Source organism: Verruconis gallopava, assembly GCF_000836295.1.
Source record: "Verruconis gallopava strain CBS 43764 unplaced genomic scaffold supercont1.8, whole genome shotgun sequence".
Lineage (NCBI taxonomy): Eukaryota > Fungi > Ascomycota > Dothideomycetes > Venturiales > Sympoventuriaceae > Verruconis > Verruconis gallopava.
The window spans coordinates 626,078-639,317 of record NW_015622144.1 but is presented as its reverse complement, the minus strand read 5'-3'; the positions used below and the strand labels follow the sequence as shown (position 1 = coordinate 639,317).

The 13,240-nt window shown below is 52.2% G+C and overlaps 2 protein-coding genes across 2 annotated transcripts; one reads left to right on the top strand and one right to left on the bottom strand.

Annotated features, from left to right (window-relative positions):
* The first annotated feature begins 4,071 nt into the window (after positions 1 to 4,071).
* Positions 4,072 to 7,630, top strand: PV09_03219 (uncharacterized protein). The gene is made up of 6 exons (XM_016356389.1): positions 4,072 to 4,135; positions 4,209 to 4,831; positions 4,888 to 4,915; positions 4,970 to 5,661; positions 5,709 to 6,508; positions 6,567 to 7,630. Exons 2-6 carry the CDS (start codon positions 4,529 to 4,531, stop codon positions 6,958 to 6,960), a joined length of 2,217 nt encoding a protein of 738 aa, XP_016215912.1. The 5' UTR covers positions 4,072 to 4,135; positions 4,209 to 4,528; the 3' UTR covers positions 6,961 to 7,630.
* Positions 7,631 to 10,830: 3,200 nt separating this feature from the next.
* On the bottom strand, positions 10,831 to 13,015 carry PV09_03218 (uncharacterized protein). Its single transcript, XM_016356388.1, has 2 exons — positions 12,094 to 13,015; positions 10,831 to 11,974 (listed from the first exon to the last, which is right to left on the bottom strand). Exons 1-2 carry the CDS (start codon positions 12,629 to 12,631, stop codon positions 11,397 to 11,399), a joined length of 1,116 nt encoding a protein of 371 aa, XP_016215911.1. The 5' UTR covers positions 12,632 to 13,015; the 3' UTR covers positions 10,831 to 11,396.
* Between the last annotated feature and the right edge of the window lie 225 nt (positions 13,016 to 13,240).

Here is a 13,240-nt window from a genome sequence, read left to right as displayed (position 1 = left end):
ATCCATCACTGAACAGATTTTTAAAGCTTCTCTTTGGATGCATTGGAACGCTTGTTCCTTCTCACGCTCCGGACCATCAAGCATTGTCTTCGCATGATTTAAGCAGTACTCTCTGCAGGTGCCGTGCTTCTTCGATTCGTATCGTGGTCAACGCTCGAGAGGATTGGTCGGCTTCGACATTCTGTCCTGCAAATATTCGTCAGCCGTCTGCTTCACAATCTGATATCGAGGTCCAAGACAGGCAAAACTGATGATTGTAAGTACTATTTCGGCAAGAGCTGCTCGCCGAAAGGAGATGTTATGATACCGGCCAAGACTATGGCGTGTGCAATTAAAACCTATGCTTTCCGTTATCCCTGCCAGCAATGAATGCCCTTTCCTTGCGATAATCTCCAGATCTGAACGTATATTGTCAGTCCAATGGTTGAGAAACATTCACTCTCCGTTGAGCCTTCAGCTTGTGAACGTGGAATTGCGAACTACTTGAGCTACATTTCGCTGTCTCTTAGAGCGAGATCTGGGATCAAGAATTGGCGGCAATCGCGTCAAAAATTAAACAATTGCTCAAGCCAATTTGAGAATATCTGTTCTCGATGACAACATGTAAAATTTAAAAGCGAGTCCATCTGAGACCGGCCTGAGAGACTACAGATACCAATACTCTTAATAACTTCAGTACTCTGTGGCCTTAACCAACAAGAACTTCCCTCGAAATCGTTTATCGTCGCTGGACGCCTGTCTACCCTACCGCCGATAAGGTACAGTGGGACTCAAGACGTCCTAGTCCAAATAGAAGGCACTTAAGATAGATGTTTCAATTTCCTACCTCATAAGGATTACGTTCACGCTTTGCGAAATGTGGCATGTGGACATAATTGGAATGTCATCGCCACGCTCAGATCATCTTAGCGCCTCAAAATTTTTCTCAAGATGAGAAGCAACAAGGCGATGAGTGCGAGTATGATTTTCACAGTTCTGAGAGGATGGCTCGAAACACATCAAAGGGAGTATACTGCTGCTCTATTGCCGTAGATGCCGACATCCGTCTCTCTGTTGTAACTTCGTCCGCATGCAGAATGCACATGGCCATACTCGGGAGGAGACTCTGCCACACTGCAAGGGGCATCCTGACAGTGGGGGACAGTGAACACCCACCGCTCTATTTTGCCGCGTATAGATCGTCCTCGCGGCTACGAAGGCTCCCATCGGAACCAGAGTTCCACCTTTCCGCTGCATGTGCTCGGGCACTACGATGATGACCCTCGTCGCTACCAGGCCACAGGCTGCGTCCTATGGGAGTTGCAGTTGCTGAGAGTTTAAAATACAAGGGCAGAGATGGAGGCAGCATTAGTGGAATCGAGAGGGCAAAAGACTCCCTATTTGACTTTCCTGCATGCGAGACTGACGGATATTGCCTACGTTATGTCAACAGGCATTTTCTGGTCGCGGAAGCGCAGTGATGGATATACCTAGAGCTGAAAGGCTGCTAGGAGTTACTGAGATGAGCGGCTACATGATACCTTGACTCAGGTGTCGATACATGGATCAATGTTCAGCGGTCCCTGGTCTCAAGGCATCGAGTTCGCCAACACTTCTTCTGCTAATAAAGATCTGTTCTCCGCTTGGATGTAAGAGGCAATTGCACAAGAAGCCAAAATAGTCCGGGTGTTTAGCTTGCTCTGTGATGGGTTGCCAACGATTGACTGCGAAAAATGTAGGATAGAGCATGTCTATGAATTTGGACAGGTAATCGCGCTTGGATGTTTCTAGTGATTCCTTCCAGCGGATTTAACGTTTCTTTGCGACAATGGCTCCAGGAGAGATAGCGAAACCAATCGCTTTGACAAACCGCGTTGGGAGGGCTGAAGGAAGCCCTTCCTCATACTGGTCTGGAGCCACGGAGTGGCAGTAACAAGCCGAAGGACTCATATCTGCTTACGACGGTAGAAACACATTGGTTGAAGTCGCAAGCAAACGAGGTGGGGCGGGTAACCAACAGACGGCCCAACGGCGGCTTTTTATTTTATTTTTTTTGTTCACCTTATTTCTTTTGGCTTCTCATTCTTGAGTCGCGCAAGACTTCGCCCCACTGGCAACAGCTCGCCGTCGTTGGGTGACATCGCAAGTAAGACTGGGCAGGAGTAGGCATCAAGTCGTGGCGCAGTCAAGGGACACGTGAAGGCATGGAACTGCTGGCCTCGGCAGAACTGCCGTTTTGATGGGAAAGCGCGGTTCCTTAAATCCGCTGCTAATTCCCCGACAGGGTTGGGATGATCACGGTGCCAACGCGTGTCCATTTTGATTATCTCGATAACGCTTGGACACGATGGATGTCAAAGAGGTTGACGGCTTGGAAAAGGAGGACCAACGACAATTTGATGATCCAGCGGACGCAATGGGCCATTCCCTTTCTGTTTCACCCTTGTTCCTTGCCGGCCACGAGGTTGGCCCGTCTTTCGGCACTTTTGCCTCGCGCCGACGTCGTATGAACGATGAATCCTAGAGATGCACACAGTGTAACGTGCGGCGCTCGTAACTTCTTGCCTCCACACCCTTTGCGTTTCCTTCTGCTTCGAATCAGGGCGCCGCCTGGCTCCATTGCAGTGCGCCAGTCAAGCCGAATCCCGCAAAGCGACAGTCCGCAGGCCGTCCTTTTCAAGCCATGTCTTGCAGCGCAGCAAATGAGGAAACAACACGGAGCGCAACGATGAGAAACTTTATTTAGCCTGCCGGCCTAAACGTCATCATTCATTCTTCCAGACGTCCACCACTGCTTTGTTTTGCCAGCCCAAGGATCAGATCTCCCCAGGTTTGCAGTCCTGCGGCGCAGATCACGGGACTCCCCAGGAGCGGCCACGACTCAGTGGACCTTCCCCCACCTTTCCAAGAATGTCTTGCAACGCCGAACCAGTGCGTGAGACGCCCGCTTTTCACCGCTGCAAGAGCAAATGCTACTGTTCCTGCGAGCTGCAGGTTCAAAGCTGAGCAGTCCAGCCGGCTCAACCTAAAGTCCGCGTTCATTCGTCCACTATCGTTGCGAGAATGCCGTCGGCGCCCACCTGGCGTGGACATTGCTACAGCACGAGATTATGCTGTCGCAAAACACCAATTGCGAGTTGGAAATGAAATGTGAGCTGTACGCTCTGAGTTCATGCATATGCATGGCTCAACAAACCGACAATGTGCCCAATGGGAAGATTACGCAGAAACATTTTTATTTGCCCCTGTGCGTCGACACATGGAAACGGGGGTACCCTTTATCATCTGAATGAGGAACAAATGGACGAGACGCCTCATGAAATAAATGCGTAGTCGTCGCTATGCCGTTTTCTGCACAAAATTGCCGTCATGGCAATTGTCTGATGCCAGCAACGGGACCCATAAATAGCCCAGTGCGAAGACTTCACAGAGCAGTGGGACGCAAGGACCGTGACACCGCAGCCGCGCCGGGGTCTTCCTCGGAATCGCACAAACAACCACCACGCGGCTACCATTTTCTCCAGCGAGCTAATTCCCAGCGCCTTGGAAGCTAAATTGGCCGCTGACCGTCAAAGCCGCCCGTTTCCATCATGACGCCCAAAGGCATCACCTCATCATAAGTTCCGATACTATGGATATGCCGGCTCGATCGTCAGGTCTTTCTGGATTCGAACTATTGCAGGTTCGGGGTCCGTATCTCGATATTTCGTCATCTGCACCCCGCAAGTTGCCTTGGACGGCGAAGACAGTCTGCAGATTGGCAGCCGGCGTCTGAAGATGATAATTGCCGAAAGTATTGTGCAGGTTGTTTGATGTGGACGTGCATATATGCCCTACTGCTGTAGTAAATGGACGTTTAGTCTTGGCCGATAAGCTCGTTGCAGCGTGCCACTTGGGCTGGACCTAACTGTTTGACAAAGTACCGTTGAAAGACGTGCGCCAGGGATCAGCTGCTACGTTTGAGATGCCTGTGCGGAAGGCGGGAAGTTTCTGTGTACCCTTGCCTTGGGACAGGCATGGCGCTTTAGTACACACCAATTGATCCGTGGCCGGACCCATACATCTACTTTGAGCCTTTTCTCTTTCTCGACAGTCTCTGATTATCGCGTTTCCTTCATCCAGGGCTCCGGACTTAGCTCTTTCTGGCCTTTCGTAAGTATGTTTGCCGTGTTTCGTCGCAAATGTCCTTGATGTATGTCGCAAGAACTGCAAATCTCACATTTCAATAGCGACGCCCACGCCACTATTCAGTGGGTCTGTGGTCTCTGCGCTGCCGGGGTTAATATATTCGGCCTCGAAGAACAGCCCACGCATTCAGCATAGCCTTGAATTATTTCTCCTTCAGCAGTCTTCATACACCCTTCAGATGCTGTCTCTGAACTGGATGGACTGTCAAAGCAGTACAGCTTCGAAATCGAGCAATATTCAATGATCCTAACGGGCTCATCGCTTGCGTCTTGAGGAAAGCGCGAAATTTCTCTAATTCATTCCATTGCTGGATGGGTTACAACATCTTCAAAGGTGTTTGCTAGGGACCTTTGGGTGGAAAATGGCCGGGCCGTGGCAAAATTATCCGCAAAGTTTTGGTGTGTACCCAAGCTACTATACGACTTCGCAGAATGCGCCGGACTTCACCCCAACCGCGGGGTTCTATGGCAATGTGTTGCCTTTCCAACAACCCGTTCTCGAGCGCCTACACACAGGTATCCCGGAATTTGAAGATTTGAGCCGTCCCGTTATACCACCTCAGGCCTCAAACAGAATACGACGAAGGGTGAATGCGGGTGGCGAGCATGTCAAATTCAGGCGGACAAGAAGCGGTTGTTATACTTGTCGCAACAGAAGGGTCAAGGTATGTGAAAGCACTTTGATCATCTCATAGACAGAGTAAATGACTGTTGATCGTAGTGTGACGAAACCAGGCCGATATGTGAACGTGAGTGTCATCTCCGCTTCTTCCCACATTCTGACGTTTCACTAACTTGAGAAGGCTGTCGGAAGGGCAATCGTGATTGTGTTTATCCAGAGCCAGCATCGAATACAAAGGCGCGAAGAGATAGCAACAAGTCTAGGTCAGCAAAAGAAGGCGATGGTTCGTCGCCAGATGCTGGTGAGTTCGAGGATTTGATCCACGAGGACGACGATGCTCCAACCTCCGCCATCGATGAGCCTGATAGCGCGACAAGCAACGAAGGTCCTATAGTAGAACTTAGAGCATCTTCTGATCCTCCGCATCATGCTCCTGTCGTCAGCCCCTCTTCATCGTCTGATGGCCCCAATGCACTTACGCGGGCGCAAACCAGCACACCAGTAGGCCAATCTAGTCGAAGTAACAGTCGCCCCAGAGCCATAGCGGAACTCAAGATTCAGGAGCTCCCGGAAGATATCAGATTTTACCTACAATATGCCAGCACCAAGATGTCTCACCATCATTGGGGTGTGCGACTCGACCATCAACATTTTTTTCGACGGACTATGATAGAATTAGCTTTAAGATATGACCCTTTGCTCTACGCATTTGTCGGTTTCGCAGCATACCATTGTACCATTGAAAAGCCGGACGGAGTATTAAGAGACTTCTTGGGCTACTACCAAAAATCAGTCACACTACTTAGACAAACTTTTAAACAGAAGCCTACAATTGCTACTATTCTGACCATACTTCAGCTTGCCACAATTGAGGTACGTTTCAATGGACGCGGACGCACCGTTGACTGACAACAACCAAGGAGTATCTAGGAGACTGGGTCAACCTCATGAACCACCAGACGGCAGCCTTGACGCTCATCACCACACTATACACGCCCGAGAAAATGTGCGCGCACGAAAGTCTTAGAAAAGTTTTTCAATGGTACGCACGCTTTGACGTGTTTGTGGGAATACTGTCCGGTGCGGCCTCACAGCTGGGAAGAGAGTGGTTCGCAAGTCAACTGGACTTCTATCAAAAGCAGTGCGAAGAGCATCCAGAATCGCTAACATGGAAGTACGAAGAGAGGTACGCATGGGCTAGGTTGACCGGCTTCGACTTGCGTGCTTTCATGAGGAAAAAAGCGCTTGGGGAACTAAGCGAGGAAGATTTTACCAAGCAATTAGCTGTTTTTGAGGATCAGGTCGAAAATATCTACACAAACATCCACCCGATGCTGAGAGACGATAGCAAACGTCTTGAAGACATTTCGGAAGGGCGCACGAAGAGCCCAGACGACATCGTAGACCCCTACGAACCCAACGTGTTATACGGCGGCGAGTTATTCGACACCAACTTAGTGATTCACGACATGATCAGCTTCGAAATGCTCTACAAGAACATGATAGCATCTACCACTGGCAAATTTGATCTTGGCGAGATACGTGCGACCTGTTTACGAGAGTGCCAGCTCTACAAAGCTGTCACATTATATTCTGGTTCCCCGCCAGGAATCAGATTCGGCATGCAGGCGGGACTTGCGCTCTGTATCTTGTTTCTACGGGCAAACGAGAAGGAGATATGGTGGGCTCGGAAACAGTTCGCCGAGATTGAGGCAAAGGGGTAAGAGCTGCGCAGCCTACTTTCGTTGTTAACTCTGCTAACCGGTATCACAATTCAGATACACGTATCCAGTCGGTCTTCGAACACGGCTAGAAACGTTGTGGGGACTCGATCTTTCGAACTGGTGGCTGCCCGGAGAGCAGCCTCGACTTGTCAAGCAGATTCGAGAATTTGTACGATCGGAGCCGAGCGGCGACAAAGAAACGAGTTTGTACGAACTGAGGGGAATTTTTACGGCCCTCCAACTTGAAAATGCCTCCAGTCCTGACAGTTTGACTGGAACCAGCCCCTTGATCAGCGAAAGGCCGGGCATTGGTCGAGCGTCATCGGCGCGAAGCATGGCTGCCTTTAGCAGCGCGCATTCAGATGATGCGCAATTCGACTTTGACATGCTGGCCGCGCATGACCGCAACCAAGCCCTTGGAGAAAGTCCGGATTTTGAATGGACATGAGCGACTTTGATTCAAAATCTCCTCACAATTGTACTATTCTAGGAACATGTAAGATTATCAAGGATAGGGGTTTACCAAGAAGCCCTAGCATGAAGCACATCATTTTGCGATCGTGAGTTGCGGTAGCCTGGTCTCCCTCCCCCACCACCCCCTTCCTTCAAGGGGAGATGCGTGTGCATGAGGGCAAAAGCATGAAGGGAAAAAAAGGTTAGGTTCGCGAGATGTTTCTCTTGAGTCGCATAGCTGCATCCGAATCCCGCTCTCTCATGAAGTCTGTTTGGTTGACAGCTCGAGTAGAGATTGGCGGGAAATTCGACCAACAATATCCAGTGCCATGACTGTCCAAGTGCAAATCATTCTTTCGATCGACCGCACGCAAAAGGCTAGCCCATCCAGAAGGGCGCCGGCGAGTTGGGGCTCACGGGGGCCAGGGTGCTGGTCTCACCATGCAGCAGTCAGTGCTTCGAGAATCCGTGGGGCGTACAAGGGCTGCTGCTGAAGAACGCAGGCTAGAAGGTGACCACAGACGCAGCTGTGATCAAGCGTCAGAAGAGGGTGACTCGAGGCGGGACCGGCGGGTGTCAAAACTGCAGAACCGTTGGGGGCAACAATTTTTGGACGATTTGGCAACAGGTGCCGCCCGCAGCGTGTGCGCCACAAACAGTCCCGCCGTCGGTTGTCATTCCGCGTGGATTCAGAATGATAGAACACTATTTGTGGAGAGATGGCTGCATGGATTCCTCTTGGATGTTGCCACGCCTTGTGGTCACCTTACACGGAGGGGGGATTCGTTTTGAGTATTGGCGTATCAGCATGTTGGAACGGGTACAGACCCCAGACGGCGATGGATGATTTTTGGCAGGGCTAGTGACGAGATCATGATCCGGCACCAACCTTCGATGGACACAAGGCATGTCTCACCTCACAATCGAGGGATATTACGAGATACGAGTCGCGATTGCCCGTGACCCGGAGAAGCACTCCTAGCAAAGAACAGTCAAAATCCCAATCGTATTGGCCACGCTCTTGAGGGCCCTAACAGGGACAGCTGTGCTCGAGACGTGGTGGCTGCAGATGGACAGCCTTCTGCTGAGTTTTGCGATGGAACTATCATCGGCGTGGTGACGGCCAGGTCCTGTCAAAGATGCGCCCACCGCGGGGACATGGTCAAAGTGTGGTTAGACAGCTTTCCATTTGGCTGGGCCACGCACCGCGCTGGTTCGAGCGTGCGCCATCCAAGGAGAAGGGCCGTGCTTTGAACTGAAAACGGCTGAACGTGGCAGCCATGCCCCTTGCACTCTCTCGCGCCATACTTGTACCCTCCGGTCCGGGCGGCCTGCACTGGCCCTTTCGACCAGAGCTCAGTTGTCCGGCCAGGGCGCTCTTTGCTGAAAGAACAAGAAGGTTACGACAATCCCCGTCAGAGTGTGCGTCCCATCTAGGCTTGCGGACGGCGGGCGTGCTTCTGTGATCTCTGATGCTCAGGGTTGGCCTCCCCCCACCCCCCCCTCCCCAAGTGAGGTACCGGAGGAATCTGAATAATCTCGTGTGTGCTTCGCATTTTTTTCCTCCCGTTGCGTCGTTCCATGCCCGTCCCCCCCGGGTCATCGAAAGAAAAAAATCTGCTTGTACCCTTGAATAATGTTTTGCCCTGCGTGTTTCCTTCATATCGAACTGCATCTGCCTTGTATCTCTCCAAGATTGCGCTCGAGCGGTGAGCCGCACTTTCGTTTCGAAACGAGAATCCCCCCGTTTTTTCTCGCGGGTCGTGATGAGCATGTCGACTCAAGCGCTTCTGGATCGGGTAACTTAAAGGGAACGTCGCGCTAGGCAAGTAATGGATAACCCCGGCAGGCGCCCGCTCGGAGAGAAAGATCGTCTGCGGCACTGTTCGTAGCAAAATCCCTCCCCCATGATGCAGGACAATAATGAGTGATCGCTGACGGCAGAAATGGGTGCCCGGACCAATGAACAAAATTCCCCCAGATCTTAGCAACAATGCGTGCCGCGAGTAACCATGTCTCTGTGCTGTGCCTGTTGGAGGTGCAAACCAGGACCCGGCACAGCAGCTGGTGTCTGACGAATGTCTTTAACACAACCGCGGCCCGTCTGGGTCTCTTGGTTCAACGTCGGGAGCAGAGACTGCAGTGGGTTGACTCAAGCATCCGAGTTTACACCGATCATGTAAAACACTCTTGGCCTCGAGGGCCCAAAACTTTTTCAAAAAATTCGCCAGGAGGTGCGAAGATGTAACTGGCCACGTAATCTGCACCATCAAAAAAGAGCTTTGGCAAAAAACGAAAGTTAGATCGTCATAGCGACCAGCACGGGACTGCCCAATTTGTTAGCATTATTATGCAATTTATGTTCTTGCGTGAACGCTACTAACCTCGAACCCGCAGCCTTGTCCTTACGTCCTGATGGGGCATAGGAGGGACACGCGCTACCATTGCGCCAACCGGTCGGTCGGAGTTTACCGGAATTTTGTCCTTAGTCACATTATATATGTGCTCATATTAATAGAGGTTGGTATTTTTCAACCGTGGGTGCACAATACGACAACGATGTCATGAGAACCGTCACGCACATGCGTACCGAAGCATCCCAAACGCCTTTTTTTTCTACTCAGTACGACCCTCTCGGGCGTTTGGGGAACACGCCAAAAACTGTCGATTCGCGAGCGGACTTTCACAAAGATGGGTTCAGCAATCGTGGAAGGGGAATTACTGCTACTACACATGGTAATTTCGGCAGACTTTTGTGCTGCCGATCTGGAGAACGAGGAACACGTCTGTTTGTTTTACGCAATTTGGAAGGCTCGGAACTATGATAACTCTCTACAGGATGCGCGTTTCTCTCGCCGTTGCCCCGTTTAATCGCGGCGTTTTAAGCCAAATAAAAAGGCTTTGACTCTGCTCATAGATGGCGGGCCCCGTAATCACGTACGTCGTTTGGGGTGAGCGTGACGGAACGGCGCTGGAATTGTCGATCCTCTCCGCGCCGCCTCTGGCAGCGCACGTTTGTCCTCTGACCACCGACGTGTGGGGATCTCATCCTCGAAGGAAACACGGGACCTATTCATTGACCGCGCGAGCGGAGGGCAATGCCGTGTACAAGCTGGCAGCCAGGGACACGGAGACGAGGCATAGACGCCCACCGGGACCGTTTCTCGACCCTCTCCAGAACGGAAACGGGAGCAGGAGTAGACCAACAGAGGCAACAAACGCGAGGAGACGTGCGCGGGGAGGGATTTCAAAAGAAACAAACATAAACGAGAGGCCCCCCTTCCCCCTCCCCCCCCGCACGTTCAAAACCTCTTCTCGCAGAAACTGTGCGTGGCGGGCCCGTAAAGCGTCGACTCTGGCGCGAGAGAGCCAGGCCGCGTATGCGAAACGTGGCGGCTGTGCTCTGTTCTGACAAAGTGAAAGCGCGGGTGAGCGAGGCGGTGACCTTTTTCTGCCTCGAGACGCTTCCGTGGCCGTTGTCGACGAGGACGACGAGGACGACGATGAAGCCGGCCTCTGCCCCTTTCCCTCGCTCCCTTCGGATTGGTTTTGTCTTTTCATTTTTTTTCTCAATTTCTTTTTTCCATTTCATTAGGTTTTTTGTGACTAGGTTCGGGACAGTCCCAGCAGCGGAGCCAGTGCTTGTCCTAAAGGTGATTTTACGTTGTCCATGGCCTGGCAGAAAGAAAGAGAGGCTCGTAATTCTTCTTATTGTCTAGCTACTCGTTGTACAGACCGTCCCTCCTAGACTGCTGCGAACCCTCCCCGCTCCACTGCCGCATGCCATGAAAGAAGACGACCAAACTTCGAAACGCCCCAGCGTACAGCGACGGCGCTGTTCGAGGTTCATGACGGCGAACACCAGCCTCAGTTGCGACGTAGCGGTTTCGGGAACGTTCTTCTTTGTTATTATAAAAAACTATATTATTTACTATCTCTTTTCCCTTGGAACCTTTCCCCCAAAAAGAAGAAAGAAAGCCTAAAGCAAAGTCCCACTCGTCGCTCGTCGAATCAATTCACTAATGCGCTACCATTTGAATTGACCCTCACACGACGCATTTTGAAACGCCCGGATACAAAATTTATGATGCCTTATTCTCTGTGTCGGCTGCTCTGCCAGCTGCCGTGAGGATTGGTTGCACACACACAGAGAGAGAGAGAGAAATTCGTTACGTCGTGTGCTTTACCTGCTCGCCCGGCCCTGCGTCCGAGTGTAATGTGATAACCCGCAGCTCAGTAATACAAGTGATAGAGAAGAGACGTGTGGGAATTAAAAACAAAAAGATTACTCAAGATGGTGCACGTTGCTGTGCAGTAGAAGGGGTGGTGAAGGCTCTGTCGTCTTCCTTTTTTTTTTTGCACCTTCCCATACCTGTGCTCAGATGCTTCTCTTATCAATTATGGCTGCAACCACAAAATGCGGGCGTCAGATCAGTTGCGTGCGTATCCCGGCGGATCGGCGGCGTGCGGCGGCGCCGCCATTCCCGGCCCTGCACTCCTGTACTCCGTCTCCCTCCGCATGGCCTCAACGGTGCGCGGGAAGTACGGCTCGACGCCAAAGTTCCTCAGGTACGCCGCCGTCTTCTCGATCCTCTTAATTTCTCTGCTGACGTTCCATCCGGCGCTTTCGTCGCCCTCCTCTTCGAACCTTCTCTTCACGACGTTGACCATCGCGTCGTCGAGCTGTGCGTAGAAGTCTCGCCGCGCGGCAATGTCCTCGGGGTCGGAGCTGTCGAGACCGCCGTGTGAGTTGAGGTTGCCGCCAAGTTTGAGGATGAGGTCGAAGGAAAGCTTTGGCCCGCCAGGGAGTGCCGTCAGACGCGCGATGTCCGGGAGGAACTTGGCCATGGCAGACGCAAAGTGCGCTGTTGAGATGGACGAATTGAGGTCATTCTGTAAGCGGTGCAGATCGAAATTCACAATGGTGATTTTGCGGTCGAGCTGGGCGTTGAGTGAAATCGCTGCGCCAGAGCCCTGGTCCATCTGTGAGGCTATTGTAGGCGGTACGTCTGTCGAACGCCGTGTTAGCACGACAATTCACAAAATGACTCCAGCGCATGGGGCTCGGGGTCAGGACAGATTTGTGGTAGAAGATCAAAAAGGGAAAAAAAAAAAAAATAAAACCTACCAGGTCGAAGACCCCTCTTGTCTATCCAGGAGTGCATCTCCGCTCTCTCCCTCTCCAGCTCCTCAATCCGATACTGCATATCCGCCACCTGGGCCTCCAGCTGCTCAATCTTCTCCGTGTACGGCCTGACCGCCTCATTGAACGCCCTTGTCAGCAGATCAGGCGCGGCGTCCTGCTTGAAGCCGCCGGGCCCATGACTGTCGACGTGCATGCTGTTCCTGCCCGCGGAAATGCCATTGGCCCGTCCATCGAGTCCTCCGCCTGCGGCACGCGAGTACGGGTCGGCGGGTGCCTGCGACTGTCGCTGGGTTGCGTACATCCTGTTGTGGTTGTCTTTGGACGAATCCGGCCGCTGTGACTCCTTGGTCGGCGACAGCGGCGGATACGAGTTGTGCTGCGGCGTGCCCTGGCGTGGAGAATCGTGGATGCTACGGTCCGATGCAAAGTGAGGGTCCTGTGCAGAACGGGGCGAATCGAGATATTCGTTTTCGGCGTATGAGTTTGAGCGTGAACCGCGTGACAGCCGCTTAAAGAACATGCTTCGGTGGATGTGAAGATGATCAAGGTTCACAGTAGATGGGAGCGAAGAGGAACAAGAAAAGAGCGAACGACGGAGAGGCGGGAGGCAAAAGTATATCAAATGCCTGCGAGCTTAGTAGTTGGAGAGGAAATTTGGAAGTGGTTGGGTACACGAAGCGGTTGACGATGCGGGTGGTTAGCAAAGCGCCTTTGGTCAGGTCGTCATAAGGTTTAAGCTTATGTGAATGGCTGGTGTGGAGCCGGAGCACAGCAATCGCCCCTTTTGTCGACTAATGTGCTCTCCTCGACGGGCTTTCCTTCAGTCCAATCGATGTCACCGGACGCAGGCAGAATGCGGTGAGTCCTGGCAATATATGTCTCAAAAGTCTTGCGTACGCAAGGGACGGCAGCGGCAGTGTAACTGTGTACTGAACTACCAAAAAGTGTTGGGGTACGTGGACGACGTGAGGGATTGTGGGCGCTGGCCTGCGGACCAATCAGACGCCGCCACAGCCAGCCACTCAGGCTCCCAGACCCCTGACAAGCCATGTGCGACCTTCCGCGCTGCTTCTTCCCCGTACAACCTCATCTCTTGCACTGCCCGAGAGCATCGGCTGCGATTCTGCCA